This window comes from Penicillium brevicompactum (genome assembly GCF_028827555.1).
Source record: "Penicillium brevicompactum strain IBT 35665 chromosome Unknown utg000005l_segment0_segment0, whole genome shotgun sequence".
NCBI lineage: Eukaryota > Fungi > Ascomycota > Eurotiomycetes > Eurotiales > Aspergillaceae > Penicillium > Penicillium brevicompactum.
Genome location: NW_026623208.1, coordinates 1,869,704 through 1,888,674, shown reverse-complemented (window position 1 = coordinate 1,888,674; position 18,971 = coordinate 1,869,704). Strand labels below are relative to the sequence as shown.

At 50.9% G+C, this 18,971-nt stretch overlaps 7 protein-coding genes across 7 annotated transcripts; 4 read left to right on the top strand and 3 right to left on the bottom strand.

The window, feature by feature from the left end:
* Positions 1–771: 771 nt before the first annotated feature.
* N7506_006542 (uncharacterized protein) lies at positions 772–951 on the top strand (the record flags this gene model as incomplete). The annotated part of the gene is made up of 1 exon (XM_056955835.1): positions 772–951. One exon carries the CDS (start codon positions 772–774, stop codon positions 949–951), a length of 180 nt encoding a protein of 59 aa, XP_056810169.1.
* Positions 952–4,613: 3,662 nt separating this feature from the next.
* N7506_006541 (Transcription factor IIIC subunit 5) lies at positions 4,614–5,835 on the bottom strand (the record flags this gene model as incomplete). The annotated part of the gene is made up of 5 exons (XM_056955834.1): positions 4,614–4,708; positions 4,761–4,836; positions 5,385–5,419; positions 5,475–5,576; positions 5,640–5,835. The coding sequence occupies 5 exons, from the start codon at positions 5,833–5,835 to the stop codon at positions 4,614–4,616; spliced, it is 504 nt and encodes a 167-aa protein (XP_056810168.1).
* A 1,049-nt stretch (positions 5,836–6,884) lies between these two features.
* Positions 6,885–7,799, top strand: N7506_006540 (uncharacterized protein; the record flags this gene model as incomplete). The annotated part of the gene is made up of 1 exon (XM_056955833.1): positions 6,885–7,799. The coding sequence occupies one exon, from the start codon at positions 6,885–6,887 to the stop codon at positions 7,797–7,799; it is 915 nt and encodes a 304-aa protein (XP_056810167.1).
* Positions 7,800–8,866: 1,067 nt separating this feature from the next.
* Positions 8,867–9,276, top strand: N7506_006539 (uncharacterized protein; the record flags this gene model as incomplete). Its single annotated transcript, XM_056955832.1, has 2 exons — positions 8,867–9,192; positions 9,249–9,276. The coding sequence occupies 2 exons, from the start codon at positions 8,867–8,869 to the stop codon at positions 9,274–9,276; spliced, it is 354 nt and encodes a 117-aa protein (XP_056810166.1).
* Positions 9,277–10,478: 1,202 nt separating this feature from the next.
* N7506_006538 (J domain-containing protein) lies at positions 10,479–12,858 on the top strand (the record flags this gene model as incomplete). Its single annotated transcript, XM_056955831.1, has 6 exons — positions 10,479–10,508; positions 10,561–10,645; positions 10,696–10,937; positions 11,006–11,663; positions 11,715–12,653; positions 12,710–12,858. 6 exons carry the CDS (start codon positions 10,479–10,481, stop codon positions 12,856–12,858), a joined length of 2,103 nt encoding a protein of 700 aa, XP_056810165.1.
* A 1,660-nt stretch (positions 12,859–14,518) lies between these two features.
* Positions 14,519–15,605, bottom strand: N7506_006537 (Zn(II)2Cys6 transcription factor domain-containing protein; the record flags this gene model as incomplete). Its single annotated transcript, XM_056955830.1, has 2 exons — positions 14,519–15,206; positions 15,262–15,605. 2 exons carry the CDS (start codon positions 15,603–15,605, stop codon positions 14,519–14,521), a joined length of 1,032 nt encoding a protein of 343 aa, XP_056810164.1.
* A 1,333-nt stretch (positions 15,606–16,938) lies between these two features.
* Positions 16,939–18,627, bottom strand: N7506_006536 (D-arabinono-1,4-lactone oxidase; the record flags this gene model as incomplete). Its single annotated transcript, XM_056955829.1, has 1 exon — positions 16,939–18,627. The coding sequence occupies one exon, from the start codon at positions 18,625–18,627 to the stop codon at positions 16,939–16,941; it is 1,689 nt and encodes a 562-aa protein (XP_056810163.1).
* Between the last annotated feature and the right edge of the window lie 344 nt (positions 18,628–18,971).

The following is an 18,971-nucleotide window of genomic DNA, read 5'->3' as shown; positions in this document are numbered from 1 at the left end:
AGGCCAGGTCTGGCGGAGCATGTGATGACAGGATTGGGAAGAGAGATGACCCGGGTGTGGTAGATCCCTCAAGGACTTGATCCTTCTTTTCCATCAAATCCCCATAGGTTTACAACTCTCACTGCACACCACAGCATCGCTCACTCCCACTCCCCAATGAATCGAACTCACCACGCAGAATGACCGCAGCAAGCGCATCAACCGGCCAGCAAAGTGCACAGTGCCATTGGTGAGTCCAACGTACCATTGCTGCAAAGGCGAAGGGGCTATTGACTTTCAATGTCCCATCAGGCAAAGCTATCAAATAAATCAGCAGGCCGCGTGGACATCTTGAAACCTTCGAAGAAGACCAGTATGTGGAGGATGACAACACCGAGCAGCAAGCCTCCTACCCACAGTTTGGCCACAAAGACAAGTGAATCGAGCCCCCGGCCAGTTTGTCTTTCTCGGACCTCTTGCCTATGTGGCTGCCAACAGCCTCATCAGCAATGATCTGACCGGAGAGTGACCCTATAACTATGACACCAAGGGTAACATCTGCTCCCTCAAAATTCGTTGAAAGCTCTCGACGGACATACGCTCGGGCAGTTCCCCGATACCGCGCTAGCGATGCGTTGTGCTGTTGATGGATGATCTTTGCCATGCCATTTGGTCACCAGCACTGGACGCTATTGCCACTGCATTGGCAAACAGACGGGAGGAAACAAGATAGCAGCTGCGTTGTTTGCTTCCTACCCATTCACTGAAGTGAACAGACGCCAGCTACCCACCATGCTAGCCCCACTGCCGCAGCGTCAACAATGGATGCACGATATTCTCGTGATCGTCAGTGGCGATGAACACGGTAATTACGCACTGCTTGATGCTCTCAAATGCCACTACAACGTCATTCGTATCCAACAAGCGTCGGAGACCGTCTTTGATACCGACAGCTTGAAACTAGACTGCTAGCGGGTGATTTCTAGTTGGCGTAGGGCACCCGCTCGGCTCAGTTCAAACTTTGTTTCTCACCAAGCACGCCGGAGCTCGAAGGCTGGCTACCGGATTCTAGTCTTTTCTGGACTGAGCTCTTCAATCGCGGAAGCCATTAAAGCAGTCCATGGAAGATTTTCTCCGTCTGGTATCTAAGGCAAGAGGGCTTGAGCAGCACGCTTCTTCGGGAAAGATCCTGCTACTTCTTACTAGGCACCAGGCAAGCCCCATACTCCAAAAGAAACATCCTATCGTCAGGTCACTGTGCGCTACGCTACCCATTTATCATAGCCCCCGGATATGCGATCGTCTTTGCCACTAGCAGGCTTCTAACGTAACAGTTGGCAGCATATTCCTGGTTCGTCCTCGAAACTCGTGATCGGAAGCCGATCCGCCACACGCCTTTTCGCGTCTTACCCGCTGGACAAGCCATTGAAAATGTTTGAACACTCGTGGCCGAAGTTAAAGGGAATACCACTCGCTCTTTCTAATGCCTGACTCAATCCCATCAAACCGTTAGGGGTCGCTATCGCCCCTGAGATGGAAGCAGACGTGATTCCGCGGGAAATCACTGCCAGAAGACCCTTGTGGCATATCAAAACACTGTGCCTCGCATGGTGAGAGAGGCAGGAACCGATCAAGTAGCGGGCTCAAACTGCCAACCGGCCTCCTCCTCTCTAAGCAGGCAAGAACCACCCCTTCGACCTTCTGCCAGGCTTCCTGTTAACCTGCTTAGGTAGTTGGAAGAAATCAACATTGGTTCTGGGGCCATCTTACCATCGTTACTGAAAGAGAACCTGAAAGAAAGCTATTGTTATCAGATTTCCGAGAGACCTTACAGTCCCCGAACGTGCACATCGGGATCAGTTGCTCTTGCGTGTCGCGAGCTCACTCCATATGTGATAACCATCTCGAAAAGGTTGATAAGACTGTTGCGGAAGGGAGCAGTGCATGGTCAATCAGCTTTGATTCTCGCCTACTCCGAGTTCGTCGAGTCCAATAAGTCGTGGTCTCGCCACCTAGAGGCACCCAACGGAGAGCCGGCAGTCGAAGAGAAAGAGCATATTGTGCAAGCAATATCCGGAAAAGAGCCACGGCATTCGTACCCCGCAGGAGGCCGGCACTGGTGAAGCTATCGGAAGAACAGTGGATGAGCTGAGACCTAATACAAGAATCCCCAAAACACAGGTGTACAAGGCCGGCCCAAAGTCGATGGCCTATATGGACAAAAGGTTCAATGCATTCCATGATGAAGTGAATATGACATGGATGTAAGACGGCGCCCTCACTAGGTACTAGTTGCTGGCGTTTGTCGTCTACAAGAGGGTTCAGGGTTCTCCGAACAAATGCTAGCACAGGTGGAACTGAGATGGTCGACTGCGGCCACCCTGTTGTTGATTGCAGACCCCTCAACAATGTACTCTATCTACTCCTTTTAGGAGCCGTTTCCACTTTTACCAATCTCACTTCTAGCTCGGAACTTTCACTTCGCAAGCTACCAGCTTAGGGTCGTTCCGTATCCGATGCAAACTACATTTTTACCTCAACTTCACCCTCGCTACAACACGCTTCAGAGCGAGCTCTCACTCCAGCCGGCTTTATAGTCCCGTCCTCTCTCAACATCTTCTTTCCTCAAAATTCCCCCGCTCAGAACTCTTCCTTGTCCTATTCAGCTATGGGCGGCGTTTCGCAGAACACAAATCGACATCCGCGAGCTGCTCGTGGCGCTGCAGCCAAATATAAGCTACGCACAGAGCTTGAAGTTCCAATAGCAAGTTCAATCCACATTGCAATGAACCGGGTTGCAACACTAGATGCCGCAGGGTGCACCAAATTTCATCACGGCGTCGAGACCGAGCTAAGGGCGTCCTATCCACTTCAGATAAACCAGGCATGACTGTAGCTCGTCGAGCATCTTTTGCACGTTGAGCCTTGAACCCCTTTGAATGACCTGAATAGGTTCTCTTTTCGCAGGTGGTTCAACATCGACGGGAGACCTACTGTCGAATGGGTGTGGGACTTGAAGGGGCCATGCACACATATACCCAATTTACCGACATGACTTTTAGCTCTCTGCCCGATGTCGTAAGTTCTATGGACAGAAATCCATTATCGAAGACCATGGTAGTTACGCTTTTGACCCGTTCGTCGAGAAGCATACAATTTGCAGAACACGGAGCTCCGATGCTAGGTAAAGAGACAACCAAAGAAAGAGAACAAATTACCTCTCGAGGGCTGCAACGAAGATTTGTTGCCTGGGCAAGGCACTGTGGTTTTGTCAATGCGAGTCGGGTCCAAGCAGAGCCCGCGTTCTGCTTTTGAACTATTCAGCCACCAGGCCTTCCAAGTCATACTGGGTTTGCCAGCGAGTTTCGAGAGGCCCGTGGGCTCTACTAACAAGTTGCGGTAGAGTTCTAACCAGCACCAATCCGTCTGAATGAACACGCTCGGCCACCGCTGGGTACCTGGAGGGGGGATGCGGCAGCCCCCTCAGCACTGGCCGTGGGTCATAATCAGTTGCAGATCGAGGAGGCCGTAGCAGCGGCCCCGGATGGCGAATGTGGCGACAACTATCACAAAAGTGGCTCTATGTGGGCGTGCAACGAGAGAGTTTTCAGTCATCCAAGTATTGATCCGTTGCGAAACGGTATGCCCGTCGGCTCATCACGACCTGACGATAGAACAACCGATCAAGATGAGATCACTCGGATGCAGGGGCAATGTATCGTTTTGCTCAACTTCCCCCGTGTCTGGAAACAAGAACTGGAGCCTTATAAACTGCAATGTCTTTGGGAACCTAGTCGCTGATGGTTTGACGGGAAAGGATCCAGCAGAACCTACGGCACCCGGACTGATACTTCGTTGCAAGAAAAAGGTTGGTCTTCAACGGGAGGGGACACTGGTAGAACATTAGATTGAGGCACAATTGGTAGTCCAGTGCAAAATACAGATATGCTCGACCAATTTCACAAGTCCGCCGATCAAGTTGCCCGCCGTAACTGACAGAGGGACGACGCTTACCAGATCCTCTTTCTCAACGAAGCTACATTGACCAGTGTGACGAATGCCGCAAAAACACGGTGCCCCAGCACAAAATCTACTGCTGGCTCCAGCCGATACTAGCGCACCCGATCCCCTTCCACACATTGACGATCGACTTCGTGGCAGGTCTACCCGTACCTGCACGTTCAATGCAGTTGCTGTACACTTCCAAAACGAAGCGTATCGGATCAAGTCCAGGGAGATCTTATTCAAAGGCTAAAACTGGGCAACCGCGGTTCTACACGACCTACAGAAGGGCGACTTGGGCATCCTGCTAGTTTGGATTTCCGACTGCGACAAACGTTTCGTCGAAGGCTTCTGGAAAGGCCTGTTCACTATGCTCATATACACGGTAGCTTACCATCTGTCAGCCAATGGTCATTCAGAGTGCAACAATCAAACCGCCGAAATTTGGTTGCAACATTGGTGCGATCTGTATCCCGACTCCATCTCACCCATGCAAGCTTCGCTGAGCCTTCGTCAACGCTGCCTATAGCACCAATGTTCTGTCCAAACAACAAAGCAAAATAATATGACCAAGCTCACCCACAACCATCCAGGCAAGTAGATAGGACATGCCAATGGTCAGTCGATTTCCGCTAGGGAATGGTCACAGAGTGAACAAAAAAGAAGTGTTTCGACACCTGCAGGATTCGAACCTGCGCTTCCGAGGAAACGGGCTTAGCAGGCCCGCCTAAGTTGGGTTAGTATTGAGTCAGACATGAGCCAGACTGAGTAAAACGTACGCGTTAACCACTCCGCCAAAGTGTCATTATGTAAGTTCGCCACCACAACATGCGCTATCGCAGTGACACCCCACACCTAGAATATGCTCAAGGTTCTGACTCTGAGTTCAGTTGGCCCATTTGCGTTTAGGGTCTGGCTAGAAAGAGGGCCGTTTACAGCTGTTTTGAGAAGCGTTCATGACAAACACCTTACACAAAGTCAGATAATGATCGCTCGAAATGTTGCATATAAAGAAAATAGGAAGAATGAGTAGCAAATTGGGTTGTGTAGTGCCTTAGGAAGGCGATAAACTTGGATCGCAGAGCTTCTTCTCTCGTCTCTTTCTTCTACTCATCTCTGGATTCGTTTGTTGAAACCTTTATCATTGCGTTAGAGATCAGGTGATGTCAGGTCTCCTTCTTTTTTGTGCTCTCTGAGCTCTATGTTCTAGTCATCAGGACCTGATTATTCTGATCCGCTTCGCCCCTCTCCCAGCACATTCAACATGCTTGTCGGAGGCTTAGGCCTGACATGATGTCCTCTGACCTCTCATAAATTACCCCAAGCCATGCGCAAAAACAAATCAGAGGTTGCAGCAAAAAAACGGCAAAAAAGAAAGTGTTCGACACCTGCAGGATTCGAACCTGCGCTTCCGAGGAAACGGGCTTAGCAGGCCCGCCTATGTTGGGTTAGTATTACGTCAAGCTAGAGCAAGACAAGAAATTTAAACGTACGCGTTAACCACTCCGCCAAAGTGTCAATGGTTGCAAGGTTCCTCCGGTCAAAGGCATTTTGACCGCATAACGTGCGTCCAATCTGTGCATTCTCTCTGTACTCTGTACAGAACCCCTACTTGACCTCACAAATAGCTTTGCTTTTGTGTGAAATTCATGACATACTAGATGGATATGATTCCGCCCGGTTGGCTGCTGGGAATCGTCGGGAAAGATGGAAGAAATGCGTAGTCTTCATTATGCCTTGCAGAAGACCACCGCTAATGTCATAGATCTGCCAGCTGTTGTCGTCCGGCACAAATTTCCTCCTACCGAGGACATGGCATACATGGTCATCGGAGATCCCGGCTGCTGCTTTCATATATGACAGGGCACTGTATCAGGTCCCCTCCAAAGTGTCCAACAGATAGTCAACAACTAGCGACACTTTGGCATTTGCTACTTGGAACAACCCCCTATGTATACAAAGGTTGGCCGTTGTGAACAGCTCCAAGAAAGTCAGAGATGGTAGCTTTCACGATGAAAAGATCACATTATAACTCCGACACCTTGATTTATGAGATCCAACTTTGCTGGTTTGAACGGCTTCACTGTCGTCAATCGCAGGTCACAACACTATGTAGAGAGCGATGTCAACACACGGTCCAGACTCAGGCCAAGTCCAGAAGCCCCCAGGCACTGACATTCAAAACGATCCTTGAGCGCTATACACCTACGTATTCTGTGGCCGGGCTAGCCGACCCGGGGTTGTGATGTATCCTGCCGGTGCCGCTTATTATGAACATAGCTGCGACACCCATTTCGCTCGAGGCTGTGGGCTCCAAGCTCGCGACAGCAAAAGCCTAGACCTAAGTTTCATCGAAGGGCCCCATGTGCATTACGAAAGTACCGATGGGTCATATTGCCGTTGTTAAATTGTTCCATTCCCAAGTGTCATGCATTGAGATCTAGACTTGTTGTGACTTGTTTCATTTTCACTACACCCCCGATCCAGACCGTCAAAGCTAAGCGACCGATTTTAATGGGGATTCTAGAAGCCAAAACCAAATCTTGATCGACGCCAAAAATAACAGGATTTTGAGACACCAATTTATGAAACCCCTATTGTGTGTTTCGTCAAATCTCAATCAGCCAAACCCACCTTGAAATCTGGGCTTCGTACTCGTATAGATGTCCATGTTAGGTCAAACTCAGTTCAAAGCTGAGCATAAAGTCCTCGCGTGTCCCCAAAAGATCAAACTAATTTTGATCTGGTCGCAGCTTATGCAACTCGTTTTCGAGCCTACAACCTTGGAAGTAAATCTGTCGACTAACATTAGTTCCCTTGCCACGGGGGTACACGTTAGCCCACGCTCCTCAAGGGGGAGTGGACCCCAGTCCAATAAGATTTCCAAGCAATACCACGCGTCAATGCCGAAACACCAGAAGTCCCTGACAGTGGGGAAGACCGCCAAGGTACCAGCGAAGCATGTCGAGGCGGATCTCATGTTCTGGAGGCGCCCGACGGTCGACGATGACGTCAAATGCCAATCCAAGGGAAATACTAAGAGTATTACCAATGAGCAGCGCACATTGAATGGCGCACATAGAGTGACCGTGCAAGATATCCGAGGACAAGAGTCCGCATTCACACTCGATAGAAACGGTTTCACGTACGTAAACCACGAGGTCACGGAACTCAACCAAGTATACAACCCACAATGCATGAAGGAGATAATCATCCCCGAGACCGAGCAATTAGTCCGTGACATGTCAGTTGATCCCCAGTCGACGTCGACAAACAATTCAGAACTGAACCGAAGCAGAACGGGAGCGAGTAGGACAATCACATTCGTGGACCGGGTCCGCTGTTTCGCAACCGACACAGCACAACTCGCGAATAACCGCTCACCAGCACACAGCGTGCATTCAGACTTCTCCATTGCGGGGGCATTACATCAACTGTCGACGAGAATGCCCGAAGAGTGCAGACTGCTCACCAGTCGGGTGCTGATTATCAATGTATGGCGACCATTGAAGACGATCCAACGGGATCCGCTGGCAGTTTGTGACTGGAGGACCGTGGAGATGAAGGACCGGATCACCAGTCGAATCGCATTGCCCAGTGGGTGGACTGAGCTGGGGCGGTATGCGTTCAATCCCCGGCAGAATTGGTGTTATTTGAGCGGTCAGCGGCCCAATGAGCCGCTCGTCTTCACTCAATTCGATAGCCACCGCATCGATGAGGGTGGTTTTACTGTCCCACACACAGCCTTTGTTGATCCGCTGTATACGGGATTTCCTGCCCGTGAGAGTCTGGAGATTAAAATGTTTGCGTTTGTATAGAGACAGGGGGAATAACACTATTCTTAGCCTGAGCCCACGGGTACTCAGAACTCCGTACTCCTTACGGAACAAGGGGGTGAGTCAATAATTTCAAAGGCTCCGGATTTTTGGAAAATTTTTCCAATTCCCTTTCAAGGTTGAAAATTTCGAGAATTTTCCCGCATTCCAATCTGACTCAGATTCTTTGTGTCTGAAAGCCAAGACGTCTGTAGAAGAACCTAGAATTCAACCCTTGCCCGGGCCACGCAGTTTCGACGCAAGGTGTAAAAATTCAAAACTTGGTACTTGCTACCCAAGGATTTTCAGGAGCCTGAAAGGTGTTTCGGAGTATGACGAAGCCCTCCGGGGCCCTGCATACTCCTAAAGGAAATAGGGTAAAGTCGGAGTCTTGCCTGATGTGATCGCCGTTCGGTCCGCACGGCAAAGAGCCGGCATCGGCCATGGCATATGGGGACCCGAGATGGTGCGTTGTGCGCTTTTCCATCATTTGATGTTTCAATTTTTCTGGCATTTTATTATTTTATTCGTGAATTATTATTTTTTCCAGTAATTCTAGCCTTCTTCAATGGGAATTTATTCAGCTGGATTTTAGAATTAGTCGTAATGCTCTCGCCAGAATCGCCATTATGTGCTAATTGGTCTAATGGAATCACCTCATGTAAAAAATTGACCAAATTAGTCCAATTCGAGAGGCTCAAATGACGCGAGAACACACGCCATCGAAAAAGGGTGACTGATTTGACGAAAGAAAGCACGCCTTTTCGGCCCAAGGAGGCTAGCTTGTGCCATTTCATACGATCATAAGGTGATCCTCCGTAGGCTACTAGGATCGCTTCCCCACCGAAGCAAAACAGTGGGTCCCTTTTTCCTGCCTAGTGACTCACGGTGGTCCCACTGTATAAAGGTAACCCCTGCTGCATATCTACATCCGATTTTTTCTTTCAGTACCTCATCTCGTCCCTTCCAGGAGGTGATGGTCGCTCCTATTTAAAAGTCTTGCCATTCCACTTTTTTTATATTCTCGGGGAACTTCCTCCCTCGCCAATTTGACACACCCTCGAAAGAGGATGGGCCAGAGACACAACAGACGCCGAACTCGCCCACGCTCAACTCACCGCAATATCACACCGACTCCAGACACACCTAAGACACCTCAGAACGGCCATTGCCAGCTTGTGTCAACCCATTCTCCATGCACTGCGCCTCCCCCAATCACCCTCGCCCCATCATGGCACAATGGGTATACGGCTTGGCAGACCCGTGAACGCTCCTCGCGGCTGGATTTTGGTCTGGAAGAAGAGCAATATCGTCTCTTCGGAGGCGAGCCTGGTGACGATGTGAATCTCTGTTACCGGATGCTTGAATATTTCGGCGGACTGGACTATATCAACTCGTGAGTTGCAATTCGAACAAAGACATCTCAAAAACTGCATTCTAACATCTCCTCAGCACAAGTGGCCATGCCCTTGGAGATTGAATGTCCCGCTCCATTGTCTCTTGTTTTCTCAGTCAAACCAAAAAAGAAAAACCAACGACATCATTTTTTTCTATTTTTTTACAACGAATTTGCGACGTTTATGAATCCGCGTTCGACAAAAAAAATAAAAAATAGCCATCGAACATCGGCCACGCATTTTACCTGCGTCTACCGTCTCAATGCGCCAACACACCAGAACACCAGATCACACGGATCACTCCGGGTCCCCGACTTGCAGCAATGAAGATACCCCCGGGTATTGGATTGGTCTCTCATAGCCCGGCCGTGTCGATCATGGTCTCCGGTTCATCGCACACAAGAAAATGAGTCATAGTATGATCTAGTCATCTGGCTCTGTTCGGTTAGGTTGAGTTCGCGTCCGACCTCGAGTTGTTGACGCTTGAACACCCTTTCTGGACGGGCTGGCTGGTCATGGCTATTAGCGGAGGATTGTGTGCGGTGGATCTGTTCTGTCGAAATCCTCAAACTGATGGGGTTGTTAGGCTGCTAGTGGGGTCGATTGGCTCTTCGATTCTCGTGACTGTCCCGATTTGGACTGTATCTGGTCACAGTATATAAAAATTTTGAAGCCTTGCGCTCACTACATATTCACAAAACAAAATTTCATCATCATTTATCAAGAACATTTCATATCGAGTTCAAAGTTGAGGTAGTCATTGTATAAAATTGATGTAGGAGTAGGTATCTATGGGGTTCATGTTGAAAGACTCTAAGGTAGCTCAAGTAGATATACGGAGTAAGATTGATGGACATCTCCATCCGATGAATTCTGCACACCGAGTTCGAACAAAGTTGATAAACAAAGAAAAATCTTCGCGATGACACATAGACTTGGGCTCCTCCAGGGCTGACACCGCTGAAACAAATACCGCCTCACCGCCTGCGCCACACAAAGGAACTGCCCATTCAGCCCCAAACCAGGAAGGCGGTCAACGGACCCTGCTTGAGGACACGGTCATCACCAGATCAGGAAGTGCGATATTGATTCTCCCCCCTTCATCGTTCCTTTGTTTCCTGTCGGCCAGGTTTTTGGGCTATCTTCTGGCTCTGAGACTACTCAAATCCTCAAAACGCGTTCGACTGATCATTCACAGTGGCTACTGTCAACAGCCCTGTGCAACACGCTCTTTAAATTCCGCGGACAGCGGCCACCGCTGTCTGTACCTTGAACCCGCCGCAGAATGTCGTCAGACTACACCTACGATGAGCAGGTCAGCACGTGTCTTTTCCAATGAGCGAGCCAGAAATATTAACGGGTCCCAGGGTCAATTCTTCCCCTTCTTCATCCTCACCTTGACCGGCTTGGTTACCCTTCCTCTCACCTATAACCTCCTACGACCTAGCAAAGGTGAGACAAACAATATACGCTGTGGCTGCTTTTTATGATATCTAACCAAGTGGCCTTGCTTCCAGAGCTCGAGAACACCGCTCCCCGCATCAAGTCCGACTTCAAGCCAGAACATGCCGATCTCATTGACGCGCAGAAGCGCAAGCGCCTGCGCAAAGAGCGCCGAATTAAGCGCATTGTTACCGTGATTGTCGGATACGCCGTCATGGCATGGATGATATACTTGATTGTTGTCACAGCCAGAACGACCGTGAAGGCTTACGATCCATATGATATATTGGGTGTTTCGAGGGTGAGTTGTCACGTTTGGCGCATAGGCGCATGCACAAGAGCATCAATTGACCGATATTTTTCAATCAGAGCGCAGATGAGAAGGCTATCTCCAGACACTACAAGCGCATGTCGCTAGTCTACCACCCCGATAAAATCCGACCCGACCCCGCCAAGAATGAGACTATGGAGACACTCAACGACCGCTTTGTCGAGCTGACCAAGGCCTACAAGGCTCTGACCGATGAGGAGGTGCGCAACAACTACCTTCAGTTCGGTCACCCCGATGGCAAGCAGAGCTTCAGCATTGGTATTGCTCTTCCCCAGTTTATTGTCATGGATGGCAATGGCAAGTATGTTCTGTTAGTCTACGGTGCTCTCTTGGGTGTGCTTCTGCCATACATTGTTGGCAAGTGGTGGTATGGATCCCAGCGCTACACTAAGGAGCGTGTTCTTGTTGCTAGCGCCGGAAATATCTTCCGCGAGTACAAGGACGACATCACCGAAGGTGGCATCATCAGCGCTTTGTCGTCTGGTGAGGAATTCAAGGATATGCTCAAAGGAGCTCAGGCCGAGTCTGGCCTGGCTAAGCTCGAGAACCGGGTACTGGCAGATGATAACACATTCCTTTCCGCAAAGGACCGTGACGCCTTGAAGCAGTTGGACAGCTCCTCGCGCCGTAAGGCTCTGGCTTTGCTGTGGGCTTACCTTGGCCGTATTGACCTGAACGATGCCTCCCTCGATGCCGGTAAGAAGGATCACCGATACTCGATGCAAATAAGATACTAATACATCACAGAAAAGTACGAGGCTGCACCTGTCGCTCTCTCCCTCACTGAAGCTTTCACTGCCATTGCTCTCGCCTTTGGCAACCTTGGACCCATTGTTGGCGCTTTCAAATCCTCCCAGAACCTCATCCAAGCCGTGTCTCCGGGCTCTTCTCCCCTTCTCCAACTTCCCAATTTCACCGACGCAGTTGTCAAGTCCGTAGAGGGCGAAGACTCCAAGGAGCACCTCTCCATCCAAAAGTACATGGAACTTCCCGAGGCTCAACGTCGCAGTTTGACTGTTGGCGCTGGACTTCTCTCTGATAAGCAATACACCGACGCCATCTCTGTCGCCAAGCAACTCCCCGTTCTCCAGCCCGAGCGGATTTTCTTCAAGGTCATGGGCGAGAAGGTCATCACCCCCAGCAGTCTGGTACAGCTGGTAGTGAAGGCGCGCTTCATTCCCCCAGGCAGCACCTCCGTGCCACCTGTGGACCCCGCTGATCTCGAAGACATCGACCCCGATGAGGACGACCTCGAGGCACTGATGGGCCGCAAGCCGGCCAAGAACCGTGCCACCAAGACGGCAGACGGCAAGAAGGTCGAGTCTAAGATCGAGACCATCCAACCACCTCTCGCCCACGCCCCGTACCTGGCCCGTGACCACTCCCCTCGCTGGAACATCTTCCTGGCAGACGCCAAGCAGGGCAAGATGGCCGTGCCCCCATTCACCTTCACCACATTCGACAAGCCGATTTTCGACGAGGCCGGCAAGCCGACCTACAACGTCCAGACCCTCAAGATGCAGTTCCAGGCTCCCCCACAGGTCGGCGACTTCACCTTCGTCCTCCACATGCTCTGTGACAGCTACCTGGGCCTCGACAACACAGCACAGATCACTCTGCACATCGACGACCCCGCCAAGGCCGCGTCTTTGGAAGAGGACGACGACATCAGTGAGCCCGACGAGGGTAAGTTTTCCCATTAAACACCGTAGCTACATTGATCACCTACTAATGCACCGCAGACTCCATCGCCGGCCAAATGCAAGCTATCAAGACCGGCCAAGCGCCCAAGAAGAAGAGCAAGGATTCCGACGACTCCAGCGAGAGTGACACCGACGGCGACGCAGGCGATACCAGCGATACCGACACGGAGACGGAAGACGAGGATTAATTTCCTTTTTCATTGCATGATTGATCGATTGTACTTAGGACTTGTGTGACGTGCGTGGATCTTGGCTTGAGCTTTTGGGCTTGGACCTACGCTTGTCAAGACTCTCCAATTGCATTTCTGCTAATGTCTTTCAACTATTCATCAGGTAGCTTCGGGGTTTCTGTTTAATTCGTTGTATTCTTGAGGCCTGTTTCTTTCAAAGGTTTCTTTTTTTCCCTCTCTTTCTGTTGCTCCATGTATTCGCATCTACCGTTCGAAGTCCTGGGATAGACGGGAATCGACTAGTAAAATGACCCAAAAAACTTCATCAAATACCTTGCGCAGCCTTTGTAGCGTCTACGCAGAATCTTGGATAACCTTAAAGACCTCGAAGTAGGTACCTTCGAGCTTCTCTACCATTTGGACAACATAAAGTCTGCTCTACACCTAGGCACCTGGGCGTCACTAGATACAAACCTGCACTCGCAACCTTCAACACAAGATATATATACCCGTACCGCCCTACTCCTGCAGTGCAGGGTACACAACCAACCAACACCAACTATCCCCCAGCCTCTCACAATCATCCCCCCACCCGCAGCGCCACTACCTCGACCTCGACAGCTCGCCCCAGCCCCCCCTCCTCAAAAGTCCTTTGTATCGACAACACCACCCGCACAATCGACCGACTCGAACCTCCAAAAGTCCACCATGTACCATACTACCCCCAAGCGCGATGTTCTAGGTTGATGCCAGATCAACGGGTGCATTGTGCCATGTTGTGCGTGGATGGTGCCACTGTATGACCACCCAAGGCCAAGACCTAGATCGAGATCTGGTGTTAGATTTAGTAATTTCTAGACTCTCGAGCCTCCATGGGACCATGAGACTATGAGGTCTCTCAGGGTTGTATAGATTGTTGGTGTTGGGTCTGAGTGGTACTGAGGATACTTGCACGTGTGTTCTGGGAGTGGGGGGGTGTACAGTGTAGATGTAGACGTAGAATACGTATCTCGTGAGGTTGGCTGTATATAACAAGTGGCAATCGAGGAAAAGTGACAACCAGTGCGCAGGTGGTGGTATTGAGTGACAAGACTGCTAAATGGGACTAGATACATATCCGAGCCAGAGCCAGTGTGTTATTTCCATGTACTGTATAATCCAAGGTTCCTCTGAAAAGTCATTTGTACAAAACACCCCGGTCCCTGGGAGAATAGTCACTTTAAACTGTAAGGGTAAGTGTCAAAAAGGAGTCGATTGATAGGGCTTACTCTCTCCCAAGCTAGCTAAGCTCTAGAGTTTAGCTACCCGAGAAAGCAAAGCAGACTTGGCTGAACCCGAAACAGAAAGATGCTAGAACGAGGGCTCAATGTGCCAGACATGTATCCCAATATTTCCCGCAAGTATTTTCCAGTGCTCATGTCTTGAAAATATGCATCCAAGGGGATAAGAAAAGAAAGGAAAAAAAAGCCAAAAATGTGGAGGGGGGTATAAAAGAAACGAAGGGGGAAAAAAGAACCACAACCCATCGAACCAGCAAAGAGGGTGAGAAAAGAATATAAATCAAGAAGTGAAAACAAAGGTAAAGAGAAAAGCTGCTCAACAGCCTATGCCATATTCTGAAAAGTCCTGAAATCTGAAAATCGAAACCCTCAAAGCCTGTATATCGTATAGAACGAAACTACGACGAAGGGAAACTCCAACCAGGCGTAAAACCCGGATAAAACGCCTCAGGTCCCTGGAACTGGAAGTCAGCCATCATCTCCGACGACAAGCCCATATGACCCTGGTGATCAATAAGCGGCATCCTCGAGACAACAGGCTTAACATCCTGCGGCTGGTCGCAGCACCCAAGAGCATAGGGATAAGACTGCTCATGAAGAGCCGAGGAAGCCAGATCAGCATGAGGCGGGATATCAGCGATATCCGGGGCAGTCAATGAGCGAGGCATCGGCATGAGATCGTAACCGTCTTGGTAGTTATAGTTCTGCACCGGCAGATCCCACTGCCAGTTCGGGGCTGTGTTGGAGCGGGTCAGTGGGGCGGGGGCCATTGGACGGGAGACCGGGTATGGTTCTGGGGGAGTGGAGGGTTCTGGGGATGGTTCTGCTGTGACGCTGCATTCTGTTGAAGTTGAGAGGAGGCGCAGGTAGCGGAGATCCTCTGAGTCCTCGTCTGGTTCGTCTGCGTTTTCTTCGGCTTGTTTGATTAGACCTAGACGGTCGAGGATGGCGTGGGTGAGGGGGTGGCCGTCTGGTGCTTCGGCGAGAGGATCGCCGGGGAAGCTTTCGTTGTTGATGCAGAATTTATATAGTTTTTGGAGGGCTTTGACGACTAGGGAGTGGTGGGATTCGAGCATCTCGACGAATCTGTGGGGGATTAGCGATTGCAGGGAATGCTGGATTCTATGGATTCTGGACTAACCCTCGTGAGTAGACTTTGGTTTGGGTGGCTTTTCGTTCGCGGAAGAGACATGGGTGGTTATATACGGAGCAGCGATTGCAGGGCTGTTTCCCATCGCACTGGGGAAGGTTAGTAGATTCCGAGCCGGTGGGGGTTCGGGGAACTACTTTTGTTTTCTTGACGCGACAGCGATCGCAAGCCTTGAGAACATGTTTGCGCTTGACTCGGAAGACGCGCTGGTCGCGCTTGTCTTCAGTGCGGGCACGATGTTCTAATTCCGACAGCGACGCCATAGCGGCAAAGTCGTCAATGCTATGTGGGAAACCCTTAGGGCGAAGTTTTGGCTGCCACGACATGGATATCATATTGAGAACTCAGAGAGTATGCAATGCAGAAGGGATAAATAGGGAGAAAGGAAGAGGGAGAATATAGGTGTAGGTAATGAGTAAGGGAAAAGAAGAAAAGGAAGTAAAGAAAAAAAAAGCAAGAAAGAAAGGAATGGAGGTAGTGAAATCTGATAGAGGCCCCCGCATATAGCAATACCTGACAGTGACGTGGAGAGGACAGACTCACACCAGGTCGACTAGGTACGGTAGACACAAGTCGAAGTAGAGAAGCGTTTTGTCATACGAGTGCTGACACTGCACGTCAGAGTGCCAGTGAAGGTCAACTCCGCTTGACGACTGTAGACGCCAATGCTGCCCAATCAAGGCCCCTGTTCATCTGCAGCTGGGAGCGCGTGCTTTCGATCATATTGGGGGGTCAAGGCTCTCGCAAGAGTGTACACAAACGTGGGACAGTGTGATATGCTACCATCCCGGGCTCTAGGAGCTTGAGGGTAAAGGGGAGAAGAACTGGGGCCAGAGGAGTAGGGCGGAGGAAGTCCCCTATAGGTCCAGTCAGTATATTAAGTAGAGTGAAGCGGGGTCAGAGAAGGTATGGAGAAAGTCGCAATAGTCGCAATAGTCACCCCGGTACGGCGTGCATTGCACACAAACACTGCGCCTCAAGATCCCGAATCGGCCCTGATCTGAACTTATAGATCTTTTGTCTCTGCGGGTTTGCTTTTGTGTTTGCCAGAGTCACTGGACTTGCGACACTTGAGAACTTGGGGGAATACTGGAAATCTGTGAGTCTGTGAGTCGAGAGAGAGTCTGAGAGCTGTTGGACTTGTGAACCTGTGCAAGTCTCTCTCAGCTGAACAAGACAGGGAACAAGGAAGACACAGGTCTCTCCCCGATCCCAGAATAGGAGAGCCTCACCAGTTACGTCAATGTACAAACAGGGACTATTGATTCATCTATGCATATGTGCTGGAGAGGGGCAAGTGAGAAAGGAAAAAAGAAAAAAGAAAAAGAAAAAAAAAGTCGAACAAGCCTATGGGAGGAAGAGGTGATGAGAAACAGTGTCGAACATGCAGATAACCCACTAGTTCCAACACAATCAGATTGCAATTTCCCAGAGACCACGAGGACAAGTCCCTTGGCAAGAGGGAAAAAGCAAATATAGGGGAAAAAGAAACAGAAGGGACCATCTTTGACCGTTTCGACCCGCATCTCCAGTTGGCATACATACATTTGGAAAAAACAGAACCCTCCCAATTAGCTGACAATTAGCTGACAGGTTCATTAGCCAGTCAGCAGTGAGCAGACCAGCAGATCAGCAGATCACAGGGGAAATCGGGTCCCGATGTTTGCTTCAGGAGCCTGATTTCTCACCGGGGAGCAAGATACTTGCTTCACCCCTGGCGAGCAAATCAAAGCTCTCCTCACTAGTCGCCGTGCCGGGTGAATCAGGCATTTCTGTGTAAGCCGCCTTCTCGTCCCAAACCTGGGATGGAGCCTGCAGGCGATCTCCTACCCATTCGACGCCATCCCCGACGCCACGCACCCCGAATTTGCGACGCTCCTGCTCGCGCTCAAGGAGGGGAAATCTGTCATCTGCCAGGGGTAGATTGCGGCGGTGCCATTCGCCCACGAACATGCCTTCCGGGTCGACTTCGTTGCGCACCTTCATCCACGACTCCATGTCCTCGCCGTAGGCCTTGCCCAGCTCCTGCGGGCCGAGTGCCTGGAAGTTCTTCGCCCAGTGTGGTTTGGCGTCGAGGTCGCGCATCAGCCACTCGAAGGCTTCATAGTATCGTCGGCGGCATGGCGGGTCGCGCAGGTAAGGTCGGTAGAGGGTTGCATTGAGGTAGAGGGTTGGGCCGTCGGGGCGGGTCGGGTCGAGGAACGGGCGGGGTTTCTCGTTCAGCGAGGTGTCGGATACTCGTACCTCGACTGGGCAGTGGACCCACAGGTCTTTGGAGGAGAAGGGGATTCCGGTCGTTGGGTCGCCGTTTAGCCATGCGGAGAGCCGGCTGATAGCCTCGGGCCCCTTTTCCAGAGGGAGTGCCCATTCATTCACAAATTGGGAGTATAGACAGTTCATCAGCAGGCCTTGTCGCGCGGGCTCGACCGCTTCGGTCACCGTGGAGCCGGCGCGGAAGCCATACTGCATGCCGAAAACGAACCATTCCACCCAGGGTAGAATGCGCGGGATATATGAGGAGAGCGCGAGGAGGTTGTGGTAGATGTGGTAGCCGAGAGCGTCGCCGTAGAAGTTTTGAGGAGGAGCGCGGAGGGGCAGGTCTGTTTTATCAGCCCGCCAGACGATAGCACCCTTCTCATATGGCAGCCACCAGACACGCACGAACTCATGTGTGGTCCACAGACCGGTTGACCATTCGCTCAACACGCGGCCGAGCGAGTATCGTTCCTGGCGCCAGGCGATATTGAACGACGGGCACGCCTTGAAAGTGACCTCGACGACGATTCCGAGCGCTCCGAGGGAGACTAGACCGGCGCGGAAGAGGTCAACATTATTGGTCGGGCTACAGCGGACGAACTGCCCATTGGCGAGAACGAGGCCGAGCGATTCAATGCATTCCGAGACTAGGCCGTGACGAAGGGAGGAGCCGTGGGTTCCTGTCGCGATGACGCCGGCAATGGACTGACTATCGATGCTGCCTAGGTTCGGGAGGGTGAGGCCATGCTTTTCCAGCTCGATGCCCAGCTCGCTTAATCGAATGCCTGCCTCCACGGTCACGGAGCCGGTGGTTGGGTCGATCTCGAGGATGCCATTGAAGTGATCGAGGTTGACCAGCCAGGACGAGGTACAGGTGAGATCGGAGGGGGAGTGACCACTGCCGACACTGACGAGACGACGACGACAGCGCCGGGCGAGAGTCACCAGCTGCTGGATCTCGGGGATCGTCTGCGGGCGGATGTACAGCTCCGGGCGCGAAAAGAAAGTCTTGGCCCAGGTGTGATGGAGATGGTCGGTCGAGTAGCGGAACGGCACCGCGGGGTCGAGCTTCGAAAGCTCACGAAGGATGAGAGGGTCCATTGATGAGACTGAGAACACTCACGGCATCTTTGAAATGGAAGTGGAGTGGACTGGAGACGCTAATCTTCCGTGATGGCGACATGCCCTTTTTTCCCTTTTATCTTATCGCTCCGCAATCGTACGTTGGCTCCATACTGGCCACTCTTCCAAGGTTTTCTTCCGAACACATTCCACTACTTCATCCTCCATACTCCATACATAATAAACACTTGTTGTTATACACAGAACAGATCAATTCAACCTTAAGTACACCGCAAATGCAAATCCGCCTATGCCTATCTACATCCCATGCTCCGTTGTTCTATGAAGTAGATGAATCCCCCCGAAACAGCCCTTTTATCCAC